At 41.1% G+C, this 24,782-nt stretch overlaps 1 protein-coding gene across 2 annotated transcripts in view; it reads left to right on the top strand.

The window, feature by feature from the left end:
• HECW1 (HECT, C2 and WW domain containing E3 ubiquitin protein ligase 1) overlaps nucleotides 1-24,782 on the top strand; it is a 471,951-nt gene that overhangs the window by 168,208 nt on the left and 278,961 nt on the right. For both annotated transcript variants that reach the window (XM_081535334.1, XM_081535335.1), the window contains one exon: nucleotides 195-252. In XM_081535334.1, the coding sequence (XP_081391460.1) occupies nucleotides 226-252 (27 nt within the window). In that variant the 5' untranslated portion in view covers nucleotides 195-225. The remainder of the gene's footprint in view (nucleotides 1-194; nucleotides 253-24,782) is intronic.

Here is a 24,782-nt window from a genome sequence, read left to right as displayed (position 1 = left end):
TTAAAAAAATAGTCCACATAAAAAAAACTTTTAAAAAATGAGTATGAGCCTCATGTAATCTTTCCTTGTATGTGTCAGTTGCCCAAACCAGGTCTCTTGGTGGGGATGGGACACAACGTTCTTCATGGGGGGAATGTCACTGATTTTGTTTGCTTGGGATACACACTGAGTTAACCTCGTTGGACTTTCCCCAGGAATTGATGCGCATACACGTGGTGGGTCATTATGCTGCTGCACCTGTGTAGTGTGAAGGTCAGTGTGTTTTTCTGATTATAAGAACCCATCCATGTCATTCCATTATAAACCACTCCACTCATAATGGAATGTGCCTCAGCCCGGAGCCCTTTGTGGTTGCCCCAGCCCAGGAATTCTCTCCAGTGCAGCCCTGACATTTGAGATCCATCACCCACCCCTCCCCAACTGCCTGCATCTCCCCCTCTCCCCAAATTTGACTGTGCTCCATTTTGAGATGATGTTTTTTGCATGTCACGTTCTTCTTGTGTGATGTGAATGTACGGTTGTCACAAGTGAATTTATACCTGGAAGGGAACACTCTCTGATGCTGCTTCTGAAATGACAGCTCAGAGCTCTGCTGGGGTGTGGGTAAATACTTTGCAGTTGATATGGGCACAGAGAAACATGCCTGGAGACCAGAGCAATGATTTCTCCTGCTGATTCTGCATGGAACCAGCCACTGGGAGGTTACCAGCTCATTGCAGTGGGCCTCGAGCAGCTGGTGGCTCTCCCAGAGGATCCTTCTTCCAGATCCCCTCAAACTTCCCTCGAAGTCCTCTGCTGCTAGGATTGGACAGTTTTACAACTTGTGGGAGCAGCCCTGGTTTATAAAAATTACAGCTCATATTTACTCATATGCACATATGCACAGTGCATCAGCATTTGTGTTGCATACTCTTCTTGTGTGAGTTCCTCTCCACTCACAACAATCTGAAGAGGTAGGTACGACCATTGATGTACTAGAGAACTGGGCCATAGAGGGCTCAGTCACTGCTCTAAGTCTCCCGGTGGGTAAGTGAGGAGCAGGGATTCAAACGCATCCAGCCTTTCTGAGCTAGCATCCTTGTCCATGGGCCCTGGTGCTGCTCTGGGACCATGCACTCAGCCAATCTTGAAATGAGGCTTTTGTTTAAAAATAATAAAAGCTTACATCTGCACAGCGCTTCACAAATGTACTAAGCATATCCACGTGCAGATTCAGCTAATCCCTGAAATAACCATTCAGCAAGGATAAGAACACATAGGGATGTTCCTTAAGTGTCCCGGTGGTGCCCAGCCTGCAAGAGGATGAGCAGACCTCAAGCTCAGCCCTTTTCTTCCATCCCACCCAGGGTACCACTTCCAGAGCACCCAGAGGGGTGCTTTCTTAATGAGTGAGTTTTGAGGAATGCATTTAGAGAATGAGCATTTTGTGTGTTATATTCAGGAAGCATAAAATTGGGACCTAGTTGTGTGCTGCTAAATGTCCAGGGGCAGTCAGATATGGTGACTTTAAATGTCCTTTTCTTATGGCACACCCCAGTCTGTTGTGCTGTCAGAGTTGGTTTCTCGAAGTTCACCCGGTTACTCCCACCCTTGGTCTTCCCCATTTGGGGAACACTTGACTTTTGCTAAGAGAACATTTTTCCCAATGCATGGCACTCTCATCTGCTTATACCTCCCTGGGACTTCTGAATTTTCTCTTTGGCTGTAAAGATATACTGAGAAGCCTTTTTAAAATATCAAGTAGTTCCTTTGGGTGCATTTAACATTTTGGTAGAATGTCCCCCCTTTTCTCTTTCCAAGACTAATGTCCTTGCAAAGTGGGGACTTCCCCATCCTACGGAATCTCAGCTCCTGTGCATGTTCAGATACAAGCTGTTCCTTGAAATAAAACTCTCTGAATCTAGTAGCACAGTTAAGTGGGCACACACATCATCTCAGGGGATTTTATTCAGTGATCCAGGAAACACAACAGTTGAGCTTCCTCCCCTGACATTTATGTGAGTGAGCTCTCCCTGATTAACAAGGAAGAGAAGATAGTGATCATAGTTTATGAAATGTGATCATAACCACAACCTCTTGCATGACAATGACACTGGAAACTCGAGGGGACAGAATCAGCTGCTTTATTCCCAGTTTCCATGGCAAGTCACTGTAAAACTTCCTGTCCCCACCTCTGTAGGATAAGGGAAATCTTCTGGTCCTATAACTTTTGCTTTTTTTGATTAAATCTTTAAAATCGAAAATGATACCAAGGTTTTCTACACCTTCCTAATATGTTCCAAGAAGATCCACCATGTTGCAAAATGAGTCTGCAGCATTACTAGCTGTTTAAAAGGTCTAATAGGCACCCCTGGCTGAGAACCACTACAACTGGTGGGAACTAAGTGTTTGTGAATAAGAGAATGGAGAAGGAATCTACATGGCAGATCTTTATGCTACAAAGAGGGTCTTCTTGCTCAAAGATAGGTTTCCTGAAACCTCTCAAAGCTCCATTTTGGAAAAACAAACAAACCTTATGGCTTGTGTGTTACAATGATTAGCATCTCTGTGTTTGTTGGGTCCCTGAGGACATAGATGCTGGTGTTCACAAGAAAAGTAAAGCCTGGAAGAGAAGAGGAAGAAGAATCAGGCCAGGACAGCAGCCTGACAGTCTCTTCTAGACCAGTGAGCTCTCAGGAGCAACGCCTGCCTGTTTTGAGACACCCATGTTGGGTGGGGTCAACTAGGCCTTGGTACCCTCATGTCGCTCAGAGCACCCTCAGAAGACCACATCTCAAAGGCTGAGGTGGACCCGAAGGAGCTGGCAGTTGTTAGCTGACACCCTCCCAGCAGCCATGCAGTGGAGTCCTTTCTTAAAGGGCTCTCTGAGCAGCCTGAGCAGCTGATCTGCCACACTCTCCAGGGACTTCAGAAAATCAGTTTTTCTGGGCTTTTCAGAATTTGATCAGAAGCAGCTGGAGACAGGGAGACAGTGCTAAGATGTGATCCTTTGCCGGAATTCACAGCCTAATGTAGTGGGAGGGAGGGGAATGGAGGAAACAAAGAGCAAACTGTGGCTTTATTAGGTTTCTCTCTGGGTCAGGGCGTGTACTAGGTGAAGAGACTTAGAAGAATATGCCTTTAAGATTCCAGGGATCTCAAAACTTCTCACGCAGAAAGTGAGGCCCAGAGAGACTGTGTCCAGGATCTCCCAGAGATGGCAGGGTCCCGGGGTGCCCCAGACTCAGCTCCACTCAGTTTCCTGTCTGTTCCTGACCGCACACCCCATAGACCGTGTCTGCTCACAACTTCTGTTAAGTTATGGAGTGTTCCTGGTCCATTGCTTCTTTTTGACCCCAGACTATATGATAAAGGAACGCTCTGGCTCCCTAACATTTTGTGTTCTTGTTATATATTTCAAACTGAAAGTGGTCTCAAGACTTCCTATACATTATCCCCACCCCTTTGTGTCCACAGGGGTGAGCTCCATGTCTAGAATGAATTAGGAGACAGAGGTGTGAATCCTTGGATGTCTGAAGCCCACAGCTGGCTTCCCTAAATTTCCACTATAGCTCTGTCTGGCTTTTCAGTTACAGTGTCATCCAGGCATAAATGGAAAATGTCATCACAAGCCTCAATTCCACCCTATAATTTGTCATCTTGACACCAATAGAAAGTCAGCATACCATTAATTCTCTACACTTATTGATTTGGAAACTCAATTAAAAAGCTGACTGCTATCCTCTTCCTCCTCCTCCTATTCTCTTCTTTCCCCTCTTCCTCCGCTCCTCCTCCTCTCTCCCTCCCCTCCTCTTATTCTCTTTCTTCTCCCACACCAAATAGTCTTCAGTTTCTAGAGACCTAAGCCACGGTACTGCAGAGACTACTGTAGCTAAATCTCCCTGCATATGAAGCCATAAGCTTTCAACTTCACCAAGTTAGGGACCACCATGGTCTCCCCTCTAGCCTTTCTCCAGTCACTGCCTTGAACTCAGCCCTCCTGCACTGGGAGAGAGAAATAATGTGATCCACTTTGCTAACGGGTGAGCTGAGTCATGCCCTTGGCAGAGTCAAGGAACTATGTCAAGGAGACCAGTAGTCTTGAGTGAGTCTGGAAGGGGTCTGACCTGACAAGGGATGTCTTCTTCAGGGTCTGCTTGCCTCTGCCCACCAGGTGATGGGTGCTCCCCTAACCTTGAGCTGGGATCATCTGGGGTGCCTTGGGTCTGCCTGAACCTGAGGGGAGAGCTCTGCCACCAGTATTTTCCCATTAGAAAGCAGCAGCCTCAGCACAGAGGTAGGACTGCCCCGCTGACTTGCTCACAGCCTGCCCCAATGATAGTTCTGAGTGTCATCCTGATGCAGCAGCCCCGGAGGACCAGGCCATGCAAGCCGAACCCTTTCTGTTAACTATCCCCAGCAGGACCGGAGCTGCAAGCCCAGAGCAAGGCTGGGACAGTGAACAGCTCTATAGAAGGTGTCTTGTTTTGAATACATAATCTGTCCTGTTCTTCCAAAGTAAGTGCTTTTATAAAAGGTCTGGACTATCCTTTAAACATCTTTCTGTTTTTTCCTCACTTAACAGGAAATGTATTTCTATCCTTTTGTGGACTCAACTTTTAGAAAGGGAGCTTGGTAGAGGGAGGATGCTTTTGTGTGAAAATCAAAGATTGGTTTAAACTAGGGCATGCACATGGCATAGCTATTTTGCACAGACAGCAGGTGGCCAAAACATGCATGTGTGGCTAACTGTTTGGAGCGTTGCTTTTTGAAGTAGTGTATGATAAGTGGTTTTGTTTGAGCAAAGGAGTGCCAGCTTTATTTGCAGCCACAGAGGAGATGCCCTTCTAGCTGGGTAGTGCTAGATTTAGACCAGAATTTTCTTTTTCAGCAAGAACTAGAAGATCCCCAGCATTGCTTTTTATCCCCTCATGCCCATTTGTGTGCAGAATTCTTAGAGAATGCAGCATTGCTGATGTCCTGCTACACTCTCCGTATGGGTCCTGGGTCTGTTTACTCAGCTCTGCTTTCTAAATGAAAGTTCTTGTTTTACACGTCTTCAAACAAGAAGTCGGGATTTTTATGATCACAGCTAAACATACACCACGAGTAGATGTGTATTTGCCTTTCTCTCTTGCAGACTTTTTTTTTAACAAAGTAGAGCAGGATTTAGGGTTTATTTTATTCTCCTTCAAATTTTTGGATAGGAACTATCCTGAGTTACCCAAAGCAACCTCGAGAACCCCTAGAAATTTGACATCAGACTCTGGCATAAAGGCCCTATAACACAAGCTCATCCTGGCTTTGATGTTTCAATTCAAGGCATGGATCAGTCATTTATTATTCACTGGGCACCTATTAATTACGCACCTGCTATGAACCATATATGGCCGATGTGTGGGAGAGACAACCAAGAGAAGACGGACAAGCCCCTGCCCTTGTGAAGAATTCATTCGGGTTGAGGGGAGAGGCTTGTCAGAAGGTGAACATCACAAATAAGTTTATAACATGTTGTCAGGAATGGAGAGGGGCCAGGAAGAAAGAGAGCAGGGTAGGGATGTGTGGGAAGAGAGGGCCTGGGAACACCGTGCTCACCTTCTCTGCTACTGCATCCCACTTCTGGGTTCAATCTCTGAAAACCCGTGCTGTTTCTGAACTTGAATAAAAATACAGTCCATGGTTATTACCATCTCTACACTCCCTAAAAACATTATTTTATTTAGCTGCCTGTGGCTTTTGTTTGGATATGGTTTTGTTGATGACCTTTAAAAAAAAAAAAGGCAGTTTTACAGAAAAATCTTGGTTTATTTTGGGAAAAAAGCAAAAGTTCTTTCAGCCCTGAGCTCTAGTTCTGCTTGGCAGTAGGTGGCAAGAACTGAATGTGGTCCCTGTTAGGACCTTCTGATTGTCATTATTCCCACTTAGCTCACCTCCTGTTGGCCTCTAAAGGCAGCCATGGTTCCAGCCTATTTTGGTGCCAGCCCTTCACAAGTTCAGGGCTGTGATGTGTCCCGTATCAGAACCCTTCCTAACTAGATGGGCCCATGGAGCTTTCTCCTCCTTCCTTCCCCTTCAATCACTTTATGTAGGCTCGAGGCTCTCTGCCAGCTACAAGGGACTGTCAAGGTGCTGCCAAACTTTCACAGTCCCAGGCTAAGTTGGAGAAGCCATCTAGTTGAAGAATGAACCCTGTCCTTTTGCAGTCCCAGATTGCTTTCACATGACCCAGAAGAGCAGGTGACTCAATGCAGTTCACAACACCTAGTATATTTTCATTCTGGATAGTTACAGGTTCTAAATAACTCAGATGTTCTTAGAGTTATAGTTTCATTACAGTTCCACCTAATTAAAATGAAAGCCTATTCTCTGGTTGTTTCATCCTTTGTCGCTTAGACGAATCCATCAACCACATCTTCCCCTGACATGAAGAACAAAATGTATTAGCCAAAGCACGTGTTCCAATTACTGTTTATTTCATTTCTGTTTGACTTTTCACAGTACCATGCCATTCATCTCCTGACAGGTAGGAGTGTGACCACAATGATTGCAAGAGTCTGTGTCCCCTGAGCTAGACAGGGCACATGCCATGGGCTCCTTGGCTCATGGGATCCTCCCAAGAAACTCAGTGTTCAGCAGCACCCTCCTCCTTGTCCCAACTGGTCAATCATTGTTGACCTAGAATTCACTCACTTACACAGAATATTTCCAAATGTATGTAACTATCATAACCATATGTTTGTAAGCCCTGTAATCAGTGTTTAAATTTACTTAAACAAATAACCTTTCCCTACTCCATAATAGATAATAGAGCTTTACTGGGAAATGCCTCCCATCTGTTCTTTTTCTCTTGTCAGGAGGATACCTCTGACTGTCCTCTGCAACTTTTTGCCCCACCCAATATTCCCATTGCTAGGGGGCAGTCTGATCCTCACTCATTAGGGCTGTGCTCATTCTTCTGAAGGTGAATCTCCTCATGGCCATTCTATGGCTACGGTTGCCTAGGATCCCCAGCAGCTTTAGCATCAGCTGGGAGCTTAGAAATGTAGACTGTCAAGCCCACTCCAGAAATGCTAAATTAATATATGCTTTTTAATAAGATTCCTGGGAAATTCACATGGACCTTCAAGTAGATAAAGTATATACTTTCACCACAACCATTGGCCCCATCCACTTTGACTAACAGCCCCTTGTAAAAAAACCTCCTTCAACTCTGAATGGATATTCTCTGATCACTGGCTGTGAATTCCCCAGTCAAACACAGACCCTCACATTTTATGATCTTAATTTTTGGTAGTTATTATACTCAGGTAAATGCCACCATATCATTAACAGTTGGCCATGGTATAAAGTATCCTTGGGAACTAAGTCATTGATCTGAAACATCTAAATGGTCATTAAGGGAAAAGTAATCTTGCAGTATAGTTTAACAGTGGAGGTAGGATGTGGAAAATCCAATTAAAGTCATTAAAAGACAGCTGTTAAATTAAATAGATTGTTATTTCCAGGAAGTCAAGACAGAAAAGTGGTTAAGCACTGACATGGGAATCAGGGACCAGCCTGGTTAGGGTCCAGCTTTGCTCCCAGCTTTGTGACCTTGCAGAAGTTACTCAGCCCAGTCATTCACAAATCTACCTGCTCAAAATAACCATCTGTAGAGCTTGGAAATAAATTTACAACTGCTCTGGATCCATCAACAGAGTCCCTGCTTTAGGTTTTTTGTCAGGCCTAGGCATTTGCATTTTTTAAAAACCCTCAGGTTATTTTGATATCTGAATGAGTTTGGGAACCACTAGCAGCTTCATGGAGCTTCTAACTGAAACCATTAGGTGGCATTCCAGGGAGCTCTGAAGAGCTCCAGAAAGAATTTAGTGAGAAGCAAACTGATAAGTGATTTATTAGAATAGGATGCTTGTGAGGCTTACAAGCAGGTGGGCAAGAAGGTGCCATTCCCTGAGAACTTACTGGGCTACAGTTTTATAATCAAAGGAAAAGTGGGGAGGGGGAGAATACCTTTATCATTCTTGAGTGGATGTCATGCTTTCATCATTGACTTCTCCTCCAGGTTGGGCAGTGGAGTTTTTTTGTCCCTACATGGTCAGAATAGGTCCACAAATTATTGTTTTTTATATGTGCAGAGATCATGTCCTAACTTACTGGGTTCACTAGGCAGGATATGGGCCTCATGCCACCACTGTTTTATTGTTTTGGAGCATGCCTCATGCTTCCATTGCATGGTTTTGTTGCTAAGCAAGCCTGTTTGGTTTTGTGGTTAAGCAAACCTTTTTTGAGTAATCATTAACTTACAGTGGTTTCTCATATTTTTTCTACTTACAATCCGCTAGTAGGATTAACTATTTAATCACCTACTTTGTCCGTTTACTCTGTCCCTATCATAACCCCTTTGTTCTCAAGTGAGGATAGCAAGGGAACAGTCTTGTGGATTTAATGGTAACATGAAGGGAAAGGTCCTGTCTCGTGCCTGAAACATAGTAGTTGCTCAACATCAATAGTGATGATAACGATGATGGTGATGCTGATGATAATGAAGGTGGTGGTGGTAACAGTGATAATGATAATGATGCAGGCTCCATTTACACATCAATTGGATATACACAAACCTACATTCTTTATTAGCTTTAATTTATAATGCTGCTGCTGCTAGTTGCTAAGTCGCTTCAGTCGTGTCTGACTCTGTGCGACCCCATAGACGGCAGCCCACCAGGCTCCGCTATCCCTGGGATTCTCCAGGCAAGAACACTGGAGTGGGTTGCCATGTCCTTCTCCAGTGCATGAAAGTGAAAAGTGAAAGTGAAGTCGCTCAGTTGTGTCCGACTCTTAACGGCCCCATGGACTGTAGCCTACCAGGCTCTTCTGTCCATGGGATTTTCCAGGCAAGAGTACTGGAGTGGGGTGCCATTGCCTTCTCCAAATGGGCCTCTGTATAAAGTGAAAATGGAAGTGAAAGTCACTCAGTTGTGTCCAACTCTTTGTGACCCCGTGGACTATACAGTCCATGGAATTCTCCAGGCCAGAATACTGGAGTGGGTAGACTTTCCCTTCTCTAGGGAATCTTCCCAACCCAGGAATCGAACCTGCGTCTCCTGCATTGCAAGTGGATTCTTTACCAGCTGAGCTACCAGGGAAGCCAGGCCTCTGTATAGAGGCCTATTAACATAAATTGCCAGATTATATATGATTATTTTATTATGACTGCTGGTAGTTCTGCATCAAGCTTTTACTCCACACTTATAATAATGCTGTTTTACATTTGTTCAGTACTTTCAATTTTCCAAGTGGTTTAAAATCCACAACATTTCCTCTAATCTTAAGAGGTGGACAGGGCTATCACAGGAAATTACCCTCATTTGATAACTGAGGAAACAGACTGAGAGAAGCAAGGGACTTCCTTAGAGCTGCCTACTGAGCAACCTGGAATAGGGTTCAAGTCTTTGGGCCCAGGATCTATGTAGAAAAACTTCTGTCTTTCAACCAAAAGCTCATATTAAGAGGGATTTTTCAGGAAAATCTTGATTGACTGTTAATAAGTCTCCACAGGTTAGATTAACAATTGTCTGGGAAATAGCTTTGTTTTCTGAGTCAGTGTCCAATTTCATCTTATCTTCAGGTCTTTTCAAAACTGAGGAGACCAGTCATAGAGGATCCTTCTTTCACAGGAGAATCAATGACCACTCAGGGTAAAATAGCATAGTCTTATTTAAGTGAATAATAACACAATTTAGGTATTTGTTAGAAGAAAATATGACATGGTCCACCAATCTTATATTGTAGCACATGTATCTGCACCTTTTCATGAATTCTCTCAAGCACTCTCACTGGAAAGTTATGTCAAAGAATTCAACAGAATATACTAGAAAGCATACATATCAGCATTAAGCCAGGATGCAATCTGCTGACATCATATTCACAGGAACTCAATAAAAACTTCCTTGCCTTCTCCACCATTTTCTTCAGCAAAGGTTCAGACCTCCAGCTTCCTTGGAACATGCTGTGTGAAAGTGTGTGAAGAGCCAGGCCCCTGTCAGTTCTACTTCCATTAAATCATCATTTCTCTCCTCCTTCGACACGGTCCTCCCTCCGCCAGAAACAGTCACTCTCTACTTCCTTGAAAACCACAGAACCCATTAAAACTGTTAGCTGTTTAAATTTGTCTCCACCACAGTCACTTATACCCCTAAGACCCTGAGGTGTTACTAGAATGAGGGTATTGAGTTACTTTCTCTGGGACCACTTTCCTCAGTGGGCTACCCTATATCATCTCTGTGCACTCCAGTCAGTAATCCACTTCCTTCTTTATTGTAGACATGTATGGAAAAGTCCAATTACAAGTCAAGAATGGGAAGCACAATGTCCTAATGAATCAATACAATGAATTAACAATTAGAATCTCAGCTCTGTATTATTAAAAATTAGGGCATCTGAAAGCTGAATGTGTGCCCAGTGGGATCCAAGTTGCTAACCCATTTGTTCTGATTCCTCATCTGGAATCCTACTTCCAAGCAAAAAGATTGGAAATAAAAACCATTAAGGAATCAGGTACTGTTTCAGATACTACACTACGTTGTTTTGAGAACTTCAATCACCATTACCTATAGCAAGATTTTTTCCACAAATATGTTCTGTTTAACATATTGTTTATTCATAAATATTTGTGGCTGTTTACTCTGGACCAGATGCTGTGCTAAGTGCAGGTGATAAAATGGTGAGCAAAGCCAGCTGTGACTTTCCAGACTTTCACTCCAGGGAAAGGAGAAACCCATTCAAATCATAGCCAATATAGGTATTATAAGGCAAAGAACATAGCTCTGTGAGCATGGGTATGGAGGGAGCTTTATCTGGACTGGGATTTAGGAAGTATCCCTGAGGAAAGGATGCTTACTTGGGCATGGAAACATGAACTGTAGTTGATTAGGTAAGAGAGGACAATTTGTCTTCCTTACTCTAAAAATTGATGTCACCTGCTACCAAGAAAATCTGACCTCATTATTTAATATGAAGAGGTATAAAAATAAGCCAAGCCAGTACTTTTTAGTTGGTCTTTTCTAGAACCATCTTTTTAATTTTCAAAGTGTACTCCTCCTTACCTAATATCAGCCCCAATTATTAGATAGATAGATTTTTACTCTTTTCTCTGGGAAATTGCTCAAGTTCTTGCATACTCTAGGTCCACAACATAGTAGGCCCTCATCGATATTTTGAGGATTTTCAAGAAAAAAGAGTAATGACTTTATTTGCTTTATTATGCTACCCAAAATAGTGAATGTCAAACAAGAATAGTTAAGTTTTGAATATTCTAGATAAATGATTTTTAATTACATAATTCTTTTGGTAGATTTCTAGTTTTAGTTGGTGGGTAATATATTTAGATTTTCTATGCTCAATTTCATAAGGGAACCTTGTTTAGCTTTTGACTTTTAGGACCTATTATTCTAATAGATTTGTTATAATTATGTAATCCATACAGCAATGAGCTAGAAAGACTGTTAGAAATAATTTCCTTCTTTAAGTCTTACCTAACTATGTGCCATAGTGCTACCTTTTAAAAAAGAGTTGTTTTCCTTTGTTTTTTTTTTCTTCCATATTTATGGCTAAATCCCTTTTCTTAACTAACAATGCTATAATGTAACATTTTTAATTTTTATTGACCAGATTCACCAATGTTTATTTAATGTTAACATTTTTAATAGAAAAATTTTAAAGTTAAGAAAAGTTTCAAGATTACTATTACATTTCTAAATTACAAACTATATTTTTAGATGTATTCATTACTTTTCACAGAAAAAACCCAAACTTTTATTAGAGTATCATTTTGGTTAATAATCAATAAACCGTAATCATTAAAAAAAAAAATAGTGAATGTGAAGGGTGAGTTTATTGTGTCATAAAGCTATGTGTGGAGTAAGAGACCTACAGAGCACTGTAAAAAGGAAGAATTACAGTTCAAACCTAGTAAGAATATAGTAGAGTAAAAGATGAGCACCAAAGTAATTCCCCCTTATTAATAATATCACAGTGAAATAATGGAATAATTAATAAGTAATACATTAGCCTAATGCCTACCAAGAGAGTGATTAGTTCAGTAAGAGACACTGCACTAAAAGCAACATTTCCTAGGAAGATTATCTTCCTCTTTATCTCCCTTCTCTGTGTGGCCCAAAAAGGAAAGAAATGTATATAGATAATATATATTCCCTTCCCCACCTCCACAAAAAGGAAAGAGATGTGTATAGAAAATGTATTGTGAATCACTTGTTTGGTTCCATTTATGCTTCATTTCAACCTGAGTGTGGTGACCTGGTGGCTCAGACAGTAAAGAATCTGCCTGTAAGGCAGGAGACCTGAGTTCGATCCCTGGGTCAGGAAGATTCCCTGGAAGAGGAAATAGCAACCCACTGCAGTATTCTTGCCTGGAGAATTCCATAGACAGAGGAGCCCAGTGGACTACATACAGTCCATGGGGTCGCAAAAAGTCAGACACTGAGTGACTAACACTTTTACTTTCAACCTAGTCTAAACATTTTAGTATAATTGATAGAGGAGTCAGGAAACTAAAAGGAAAAATGTCTACTCTTTTCTCCTTCCCAATTAACACTTTGTGTCACACTGATTAGTATTAGGCATTTGCTTACTCTTTCTATCATTCATGTAATCTGTGAGCCTTAACTGATTTCTGCTTTAAGGGCTGTGGAGCATCTAAGGGAGCAGGACACAGATGTTTACATGAAGACATATATATATTAACACTCCAAGATGAGGTATCAATAGTTGTCCATAAAAGGCTTCTGTGTTCACATAAACAGGGAAACCTGGACAACCCTAGGTCAAACAAACTTTATCTGATTTCTTAGCTGAAGGGGCTCTCAGAATGTTTGGTATGTGATGAGAAAGAGATTCAGAAATGCAGCATTTGTATGGCATTTTTTAAACGTATCATCTGCTAACATGAGTCCTTGGGTATACTCTGGGAATGTTCTTCTAAGCAGTTGAGCAGGACTCTGCCTTATGGGTAAGGAGGCTGATATTAGCAGGGCAGGTTAGAGCCCTAAGCAAGAGGCATGGCATCCAGGTCAGAGTTCTAACTCTGAGAGGGGCTTAGCAACAAACCTCTAGTGGTAAGCTGGTGGGAAAACAAGACATCTAAAACACAGTCATCTAGACCAAGCCAACTAAATGAAGATTTACTTTATTTGCATTATTAATTTTAATGATTTTCATTATTAATAGCAAAAGCACTATGTTGAAGGTCAGTAAGTTCCAGGAATTTAAGCATGGTAAATAAATATAACTATAGGCTCTTCAGATTTTTTAGGTTTATATCCTTGTTTTACCACTGCTGACTTACATGACTGAGGCAAATGACTTTGTCTCTTTAAAACTCAAATTTTTCACATCACCATGAGAATAATAATAACAGTATGAACTACAAAGAACATTGTGACATTTAAATGAGATAACATGGATGAAGCACTTAGCCTAATACCTGGCATATGGCAAGATTTCATTCAGTGCTCATTACTTATTAAATGCTCGTTAGTCCTCCCAATCCTATGAGGCAGATATTGTCTTCTCTATCTATGAGTAACAAAACTGGTTCTTAGAAAGCTTAATAAGATGCCAGGATCAGAGCTATAAAAAGTCGTGGGGCTAGCATTCAAACTCAGGTTCATTTAACTTCAAATCCCATGTCTTTTCTAGTGTAACATTTTAATATGAAGCTCAGAGGGCATACAGATACTGAGAATAATTATAGACTTTATTCAGGTAGATCTTGGTCAGGAATAGCTCAAAATCAGGACTAAACTAGCATAATTGAATAGGAATATAGACAGGCAGTTCAGACTCAGGCTTTTTTTGATGTATTGGCCCAGAAAATCTAGAAACACTCCATTTGTCTAATAGGAGTCAAGTGTGATTGAAAATATCCTACTTGCTTGTTAAACAACCTATGCTCATAGACTTGTCATTGGCATTGGTCTAACTTGTTGGCAAAAAGATTTGTGTGTGTGTGTGTGTTGGAACTAGTAGAGGCAAAGTTTGTGAACTAGGCAGCAGTTAAATTGTTGACGGTAGGGAGTGGCTTCTGTAGGGTGAAATCTAGGATAGGAAATCCATGCATCTAGCCATGGGAGATGCAGTCCATATTTAAGCCAGCTCAGCTCTTAGTAAAATATGAATGATCACTTACTCCTCAAGTGATCATTAGGAAAGAGTTGGAACTCTAGTGGGAAAACAAATCAAAAAATAGTTCCATTATTTTTATATGAATAATGTTTAAGAGATAATTTAGAAGATTACAAAACATGCAGGAAAGCAAGGAAATGTGATAAATCAACAAAAAAAATCTATCGATAGAAGCAGGTCCATAGATGAACCAGATATGAGAACTAAAGAGAAGGATTTTAAAACATCTATTGTGAATGTTTTCTGAAAAAGATGGCTACAGTGGATGAGTAGATGAAGAATTTCAGCAGAGAAATGGGAACCATAAGAAAAAGAACCACATAGAAATTCTAGAGTAAAATTACCTGAAATAGATTAGATGGGTATTTTAGTCTGTTTGGGCTGCTACAACAAAATACCATAGAATGGTGCCTTATAAACAACAGAAATATATGGCTCACAGTTTTGGAGGCTGGGAAGTTCAAGACCAAAACATGGTCAGATTTGATGTCCGGTGAGGGCCCACTTCCTGGTTCATAGGCAGCCATGTTTTACCACATGTGGTGGTAACCACATATGGTAGAAAGGATGAGGAATCTCTCTGGGGCCTCTTTTGTAAAGGCACTAATTTTATTTATGAGAACTTCACCCTTATGATCTAATTGCCTCTCAAAGGGCCTATTTAATACCATCCTACTGAGAACTGATTTTTAGCGTATGAGTTTTGGGGAACACAACATTCAGTATGTGGCAGTGGGCCTAACAGAAGAATAGAAACTGTGACAGAAAAGATCAGTGAACCTGAAGACTGGTTAGTAAGTGTTGTTCAAACTAAAACACAGAGAAAACTATTGTGAGACACTTTGCGGATCATCAGTTACCTGTCAAGTGGCCTAACATACATGTATTTGGAATCCCAAATTGTAAAGAGAGAGAGAGAGAATGGGCTAGAACATATATTTGAAGAAATAACACCTGGAAATTATCAGATACTATGGGAAAATTTCAATCTACAAATCCAAGATTTCAATGAACTCCAAATTGTAAAGGAACCTAAGCACATCACATTCAAATTTCTGAAAACCAAAGATAGAGGAAAATATCATGCAGGCATCCACAGGAGAAAAATGACATTACATACAGGGGAACAATGACCAAAAATATTACGGCTGATTTTTTATCAAGAATTAAGTCAGAAGGCAATGAAAAGAGATCGTAAGTTAGGAAACGTTGTGTGGAGGAAGAATATACCATGCTCTAAGACAAATAACAAAGGGTATGACGTAGTGACGAGGTCAGGAAAGGCTTCCTCAGGAAAGTATCATCTGAGCTAAGAGCTGAAGGATGAGATGTTAAGTAGGCAAAGAGTAGAAAAGATGTTCCAGGTATGTGCAAAATTCCTGTGGCAAGAGGAAACTTGCTACATGGTAAAACTGAAAGGTTCAAAGTAGGTGGAACACAGATACCAAGCAAAAGATAGGAGCCAGACTAGCTATTACAGATTACAATGTGGACTTCTGTTTCCACTCTTAAATAAAAGGGGGAAATTTCAAAGAATTTTAAGCAGCAGGGATCATTTAAACAGATTTGTGTTATGAAAAGCTCTTTAAACTCTGGATAAAGTAGAAGCACACAGGTGTAGCTGGGAGGAGAATAGGGGGTCATAGGAGTGATTCCAGTGAGACATGGTGGTGGCATGGACTTGGGTGTTATCGGTGAAGATAAAGAGAGGTGACAGTCCAACTCGAGAGAACGTGTTCCTGACGATTACACCAGTTTGTCTGTGGGAAAATATAAAGATGATGAATTTCAGGAGACAGAGACGTGCATGTGGATATATAGGCAGGGAACTCAGAATAGAGGTTTGGGCTAGAGATGAATATTTGAGGGTTATTGGCATTGAGAAGGTAGATTGTCTTGGGTGTAGATGAAATTGCCTTTTCTGCTTAAAAACCTTTTGTCTGGAGTACCAACTTTGCTGCTGGGCTCTGCATAGCGTCCCAGGTATGGTCTCTGGATGGGGCAGAAGGAGCAGCCTTTACTTGAATGGTTTCTGGTTACACGGGTGTTGGTCTGCACCTGTTTGCTGCCCTCTAGTGACCCTTGAAAGCTCTGCCCCACATGCAAGACAGTTTAACGCCTTGTGTCCTGGCTGCTTCTCATGGGGCCTCAGGACCTGACAGCTCTATGACTCTTGGAATATGTGGCACAGGTTACAACTTCCACCCCAATTACTTGAAACCTTCAGTTAAACAGGATGGATAACCACACCAGCAGCCAGAAAGTGTTTTCTTCCATGCCAGGGCTATACTTTTTTTTTTTTTAGCAAGTGGCTGTTGGCAAATTAATGCTCAGATTTAATTAATTTTGGCCATATCAATTATATCTTTATTGTGATGGTGAGGGGCCCATCACTAGTGCTTCTGTCTTGTAACAACTAACTGGCAGATTTTTATTTTTCAGTGTTATTTGCTTATTCCTTGCCTAGACAAATTAACCAGTAAAAATCTACAAATCTAAGAAATTGATAAATGTTTGGAGCTACAAGAAAGTTAGAAAATAATAGCTATCAGTCATTGAATAATATCTACACATCACTTATTTTATTTTATGTGATTTAACATCCACAGCAACCAACAAGGTATCGATATCATCATTTCACCCATGAGAAAATAGACTTGGATATGTCATGAACCTTTTCCAGGAACCCATAACTACTGAGATGGAGGAGACTCAGGTGGACTCCAGACTCAGTCTTTGTGGGGTCCTGTTTCCTATGTTATGATGTCTCCAAATGAATCTATACTTGACCCTTGAACAATATGGAGGTTGGGGTGCAGTCAAAAACTTGTAGTTAGCTCTCTATTTCTGAGGATTCCTCCACATCTACAGTTAGGTTCCTCTGTGTCCACGGTTCCCCACCTGGGATTCATCTGACCATGGATCATGGAATACAATAATACTTACTATTAAACAAAATTCGCGTATAAGTGGGCATGCACAGTTCAAATCCATATTGTCCAAAGATCAGTTGTATAATTAGTTAGCAGTTGTTTTATCAGAACTACATTATGAAAATACAAGACCTCATTTTCTTCTCCGAAGAGTTATCAATCTAGTAATGAGGTTAACATGCATTCTAAAGGGAAACAGGAGGCGGGGCTAAGATGGCGGAGGAATAGGACGGGGAGACCACTCTCTCCTCCACAAATTTATCGAAAGAACATCTGAACGCTGACCAAACTTCACAAAACTACTTCTGAAGGCTGGCTGAGGACGTCAGGCTTTCACAAAAACTGCGCATTATCTTCAAAAGAGGTAGGAGAAATTATAAAAGATAAAAAGAGAGACAAAAGAGTTAGGGACGGAGACCCGTCCCGGGGAGGGAGTCGTAAAAGAGGAGGAATTTCCAAGCACCAGGAAACCCTCTCACCGGCGGGTGTGGGGGAGGATTTTTTTTTTCTCGGAGGGCAACGTAACTGGGAGGGAAAAAATAAATAAAATCCACAGATTACGTGCCTAAAGCAACTCCCAGCAAAGAACCCCAGACGCTCGCATCATCCGCCACCAGCAAGTGGGGGCTGAACGGAGAGGAGCGGGCAGCATTGCCTAGGGTAAGGACCGGGCCCGAGTGCCCCGAGGGCAATCTGAGGGAGCTAACGTGAGATAGTAACCTAAACTGTGGGACAGCGAGAGAGAGAGAGAGAACTATACCGCGAAAAGCCCAACTCTAAGGCACTGCCGGCCCGCTCACAGAACAAAGGACTGAGCGATACCAGAGGAGAGCTAGCCGGCTGCGGACCGCCCCATCCCCTGCCGGACACAGCGGGCAGGCGGGGCCCGCCAGAGCCGGAAAGGGGCAAACTCGGCTCCAGAGAGGGCACCCCCTACCAAACTGCAAACAGGCTCCCAGTTTCTAAGCAAAGACTGCCTGAGATCCCAGAGGGTCGACAGCCGCCGGGAGGGTCGCAGCCAGAGACCAGCTCCCCAGAACCGACACAAAGCACACCGGAGCCGGGCGCGCGCGTAAACCGAGGCGGGGACCAGGGAGGTGATAAGCCGCACCGCCCCAACAGGGGACAGCGCCCTCGCCAAACTCCTGGCCGCCTGGGCAGCTCCGACCGGGAACGGCACAAGCCGCGGGCGAAACCGAGTCTGCGCCTTTGTGGAGTAACCGGGAGCCTGAACCTGAGCGGCTTAGACCTGGGAAGTGCACGCAGCTCAGGGCCCGCTCCCCGGCCGAGTAACCTGAAGCCTGAGCAGGGTAGACGGGGAAAGCACACACGCCGTGAGCGGGGGCGAACCCAGTGCGGCCGAGACACTGCGAGCTTACCACACACACGCCAGATTTGCAGTGTTCCTTCCTCCCCACAGCACGATTGAACAAGCGAACCTAAAGAGATCACCTCCACCGCTTTGTTGCAGGGCGGAAATTAGATACTGAAGAGATCTCCAAACAGAAGCCAAATAAACAGAGGGAAGCGCTTTGGAAGGGACAGGCCAACAGATTAAGATCCCTGTAGTTAATACCGACTGCATTAAAAAGGACCTATAGATCTTGAAAAGTATAAGCAGGAATAAGGATCTATCTAAAACTGAGCAGATCCCACACTGCTCACAACAGCTCCAGAGAAAGTCCGGGATATATATATTTTTTACTATTATTATTATTTTTTTTTTTAATTAAAAAAAATTTTTTTTCCTCTTCTTTCCTTTTTCTTCAAGTCCTCTATTACACCTTTAACTTTCATTTTCATAACCCACTATTAACTTGCAAAAAAAAAACAAACCTATTTTTGAAGCAAACTACATACATATATCTTATACCTTTTGTGTTTTCTTTTTTTTTAATGTTTTTTTCCTGTTCTACATTTTTTTACTGTTTCTTTTTTTACTGTTTTACTGTTTTTTTTCTTTTTACACTGTTTCCTTTTTTCTTTTTTTTTTTTTTTTAGATTGTAAGTTTTATAAGAGTCTGACCTCTACTCTAGATTTTTAATCTTTGTTTTACATATTTGATATCAACTTTGTACATTTAAGAACCCAATCTTTAGGACCCATTTTTACTCAGGAGTGTGATCACTGGCCTGATCGCTCTCTCCCCCTATTGATGCTCTTTCTTCTCCCCCAGGGAACCTCTATCTCCCACCCTCCTCCTTCTCTTCTCAACCCAATTCTGTGAATCTCTGAGGGTGTTCTGGGTACCGGAGAACACTTTAGGAACAGGATACTGCCCAGATCTCTCTCTCCCCTCTTAATTCCTCCCTTTCTACTCATGCTCACCTCTGTTACCTTCCTCCCCCCTCTCTATGTATCTCTGTGAATCATTCTGAGGGTTCCAAACTGTGGAAAGCACAGAGGGAAGTGCTTACTGGCTAGATTGCTCTCTCCACATTTGAATTCCCCTCTTCCCCTCCTGGTCACCTCAACCCACCCCCCCCACCTCATCTCTCCATGTAACTCAGTGAACCTTTCTGGGTATCCCTCACTGTGGAGAATCTTTTCACCATTAACCTAAAAGTTTTATTATTGAGGCTGTATGGAAGGAGAAGTCTTGAGGCTACTGCAAGAATAAGACTGAAAACCAGGGGAAACATTAATTAATAAGAGACCATCCAATAGCCTCCATAAATTCACTGAAACCAAGCTCCACCCAAGAGACAATAAGTTCCAGAGCAAGACATACCACGCAAATTCTCCAGCAACGCAGGAACATAGACCTGAGCATCAATATACAGGCTGCCCAGAGGCACACCAAATCCATAGACATCTCAAAAATTAATACTGGTCACTCCATTACACTCTAGAGAGCAGAAATCCAGCTCCACCTACCAGAACACCGACACAAGCTCCCCCAACCAGGAAACCTTGACAAGCCACCTGTCCAACCCCAACCGCAGTGAGGAACCTCCACAACAAAGAGGAACTTCATACTACCAGAATACAGAAGGGCCACGCCTAACACAGCAATCTAAACAAGATGAAAAGGCAGAGAAATACTCAGCAAGTAAAGGAAAATGAGAAATGCCCACAAAGCCAAACAAAAGAGGAGGAGATAGGGACTCTATCTGAAAAAGAATTTAGAATAAGGATAATAAAAATGATCCAAAATCTTGAAAGCAAAATGGAGTTACAGATAAATAGCCTGGAGACAAAGATTGAGAAGATGCAAGAAATGTTTATCAAGGACTTAGAAGAAATAAAAAGGAATCAATATAGAATGAATAATGAAATAAAGGAGATAAAAGACACTCTGGAGGGAACCAACAGTAGAATAACGGAGGCAGAAGATAGGATAAGTGAGGTAGAAGATAGAATGATGGAAATAAACGAAGCAGAGAGGAAAAAAGAAAAAAGAATCAAAAGAAATGAGGAAAACCTCCGGGACCTCTGGGACAATATGAAACGCCCCAACATTCGAATCATAGGAGTCCCAGAAGAAGAAGATAAAAGGAAAGGCCATGAAAAAATACTCGAGGAGATAATAGTTGAGAATTTCCCTAAATTGAGGAAAGAAATAGTCACAGAAGTCCAAGAAACCCAGAGAGTTCCAAACAGGATAAACCCAAGGCGAAACACCCCAAGACACATATTAATCAAATTAACAAAGATCAAACACAAAGAACAAATATTAAAAGCAGCAAGGGAAAAACAACAAATAACACACAAGGGGATCCCCATAAGGATAACAGCTGATCTTTCAATAGAAACCCTTCAGGCTAGAAGGGAATGGCAGGACATACTTAAAGTAATGAAAGAGAATAATCTACAACCCAGATTACTGTACCCAGCAAGGATCTCATTCAGATATGAAGGAGAATTCAAAAGCTTTACAGACAAGCAAGAGCTGAGGGAATTCAGCACCACCAAACCAGCTCTCCAGCAAATGCTAAAGGATCTTCTCTAAACAGGAAACACAGAAAGGATGTTTCAACACGAACTCAAAACAACAAAGTAAATGGCAACGGGATCATACTTATCAATAATTACCTTAAATGTAAATGGGTTGAATGCCCCAACCAAAAGACAAAGGGTTGCTGAATGGATACAAAAACAAGACCCCTATATATGCTGTCTACAAGAGACCCACCTCAAAACTAGGGACACACACAGGCTGAAAGTGAAAGGATGGAAAAACATATTCCATGCAAACGGAGACCAAAAGAAAGCAGGAGTCGCAATACTCATTTCAGATAAAATAGACTTTAAAATAAAGGATGTGAAAAGGGACAAAGAAGGACACTACATAAAGATCAAAGGATCAATTCAAGAAGAAGACGTAACAATCATAAATATATATGCACCCAACATAGGAGCACCACAATATATAAGGCAAATACTAACAAGTATGAAAGGGGAAATTAACAATAACACAATAATAGTGGGAGACTTTAATACTCCACTCACGCATATGGATAGATCAACTAAACAGAAAATTAACAAGGAAACACAAACTTTAAATGATACAATAGACAAATTAGATTTAATTGATATTTACAGGAGTTTCCACCCCAAAACAATCAATTTTACCTTTTTCTCAAGTGCACATGGAACTTTCTCCAGGATAGATCACATCCTGGGCCATAAATCTAGCCTTGGTAAATTCAAAAAAATTGAAATCATCCCAGCCATCTTCTCTGACCACAATGCAGTAAGATTAGACCTCAATTACAGGAAAAAAACTATTAAAAGTTCCAACATATGGAGGCTAAACAACACGCTTCTGAATAACCAACAAATCACAGAAGAAATCAAAAAAGAAATAAAATTATGCATAGAAACGAATGAAAATGAAAACACAACAACCCAAAACCTATGGGACACTGTAAAAGCAATACTAAGGGGAAGGTTCATAGCAATACAGGCGTACCTCAAGAAACAAGAAAAAAATCAAATAAATCAACTAACTCTACACCTAAAGCAACTAGAGAAGGAAGAAATGAAAAACCCCAGGGTCAGTAGAAGGAAAGAAATCTTAAAAATTAGGGCAGAAATAAATGCAAAACAAACAAAAGAGACCATAGCAAAAATAAACAAAACTAAAAGCTGGTTTTTCGAGAAGATAAACAAAATTGATAAGCCATTAGCCAGACTCATCAAGAAACAAAGGGAGAAGAATCAGATCAACAAAATTAGAAATGAAAATGGAGAGATCACAACAGACTCCACAGAAATACAAAGGATCATAAGAGACTACTACCAACAGCTATATGCCAATAAAATGGACAACTTGGAAGAAATGGACAAATTCTTAGAAAAGTATAACTTTCCAAAACTGAACCAGGAAGAAATAGAAGATCTTAACAGACCCATCACAAGCACGGAAATCGAAACTGTAATCAGAAATCTTCCAGCAAACAAAAGCCCAGGACCAGACGGCTTCACAGCGGAATTCTACCAAAAATTTAGAGAAGAGCTAACACCTATCCTACTCAAACTCTTCCAGAAAATTGCAGAAGATGGTAAACTTCCAAACTCATTCTATGAGGCCACCATCACCCTAATTCCAAAACTAGACAAAGATGTCACAAAAAAGGAAAACTACAGGCCAATATCACTGATGAACATAGATGCAAAAATCCTTAATAAAATTCTAGCAAACAGAATCCAACATCATATTAAAAAGATCATACATCATGACCAAGTGGGCTTTATCCCAGGAATGCAAGGTTTTTTTAACATCCGCAAATCAATCAATGTAATACACCACATTAACAAATTGAAAGAAAAAAACCATATGGTTATCTCAATAGATGCAGAAAAAGCCTTTGACAAAATTCAGCATCCATTTATGATTAAAACCCTCCAGAAAGCAGGAATAGAAGGAACATATCTCAACATAATAAAAGCTATATATGACAAACCCACAGCAAACATTATCCTCAATGGTGAAAAATTGAAAGCATTTCCCCTAAAGTCAGGAACAAGGCAAGGATGCCCACTTTCACCACTACTATTCAACATAGTTTTGGAAGTTTTGGCCACAGCAATCAGAGCGGAAAAAGAAATAAAAGGAATACAGATAGGAAAAGAAGAAGTAAAACTCTCACTGTTTGCAGATGACATGATCCTCTACATAGAAAACCCTAAAGACTCTACTAGAAAATTACTAGAGTTGATCAATGAATATAGTAAAGTTGCAGGATATAAAATTAACACACAGAAATCCCTTGCATTCCTATACTCCAATAATGAGAAAACAGAAAGAGAAATTAAGGAAACAATACCATTCACCATTGCATCAAAAAGAATAAAATACTTAGGAATATATCTACCTAAAGAAACAAAAGACTTATATATAGAAAACTATAAAACACTGATGAAAGAAATCAAAGAGGACACAAGCAGATGGAGAAATATACCGTGTTCATGGATTGGAAGAATTAATATAGTGAAAATGAGTATTCTACCCAAAGCAATCTACAGATTCAATGCAATCCCTATCAAGCTACCAATGGTATTTTTCACAGAACTAGAACAAATCATCTCACAATTTGTATGGAAATATAAGAAACCTCGAATAGCCAAAGCAATCTTGAGGAAGAAGAATGGAACTGGAGGAATCAACCTGCCTGACTTCAGGCTCTACTACAAAGCCACAGTCATCAAGACAGTATGGTATTGGCACAAAGATAGAAATATAGATCAATGGAACAAAATAGAAAGCCCAGAGATAAACCCACGCACATATGGACACCTTATCTTCGACAAAGGAGGCAAGAATATACAATGGAGAAAAGACAATCTCTTTAACAAGTGGTGCTGGGAAAACTGGTCAACCACTTGTAAAAGAATGAAACTAGAACACTTCCTAACACCGTACACAAAAATAAACTCAAAATGGATTAAAGATCTAAACGTAAGACCAGAAACAATAAAACTCCTAGAGGAAAACATAGGCAAAACACTCTCCGACATAAATCACAGCAGGATCCTCCATGACCCACCTCCCAGAATATTGGAAATAAAAGCAAAAATAAACAAATGGGACCTAATTAAAATTAAAAGCTTTTGCACAACAAAGGAAACTATAAACAAGGTGAAAAGACAGCCTTCAGAATGGGAGAAAATAATAGCAAATGAAGCAACAGACAAACAATTAATCTCAAAAATATACAAGCAACTTCTGCAGCTGAATTCCCGAAAAATAAACGACCCAATCAAAAAATGGGCCAAAGAACTAAACAGACATTTCTCCAAAGAAGACATACAGATGGCTAACAAACACATGAAAAGATGCTCAACATCACTCATTATTAGAGAAATGCAAATCAAAACCTCAATGAGGTATCATTTCACACCAGTCAGAATGGCTGCTATCCAAAAGTCTACAAGCAATAAATGCTGGAGAGGGTGTGGAGAAAAGGGAACCCTCTTACACTGTTGGTGGGAATGCAAACTAGTACAGCCACTATGGAGAACAGTGTGGAGATTCCTTAAAAAACTGGGAATAGAACTGCCATATGACCCAGCAATCCCACTGCTGGGCATATACACCGAGGAGACCAGAATTGAAAGAGACGCGTGTACCCCAATGTTCATCGCAGCACTGTTTACAATAGCCAGGACATGGAAGCAACCTAGATGTCCATCAGCCGACGAATGGATAAGGAAGCTGTGGTACA

Source organism: Giraffa tippelskirchi, chromosome 10 (assembly GCF_054371585.1).
Source record: "Giraffa tippelskirchi isolate mGirTip1 chromosome 10, T2T-mGirTip1v1.2.pri, whole genome shotgun sequence".
In the NCBI taxonomy this organism is placed as follows: domain Eukaryota; kingdom Metazoa; phylum Chordata; class Mammalia; order Artiodactyla; family Giraffidae; genus Giraffa; species Giraffa tippelskirchi.
Note: the sequence above shows the minus strand (reverse complement) of the source record. Positions and strands in the feature narration are given on the sequence as shown.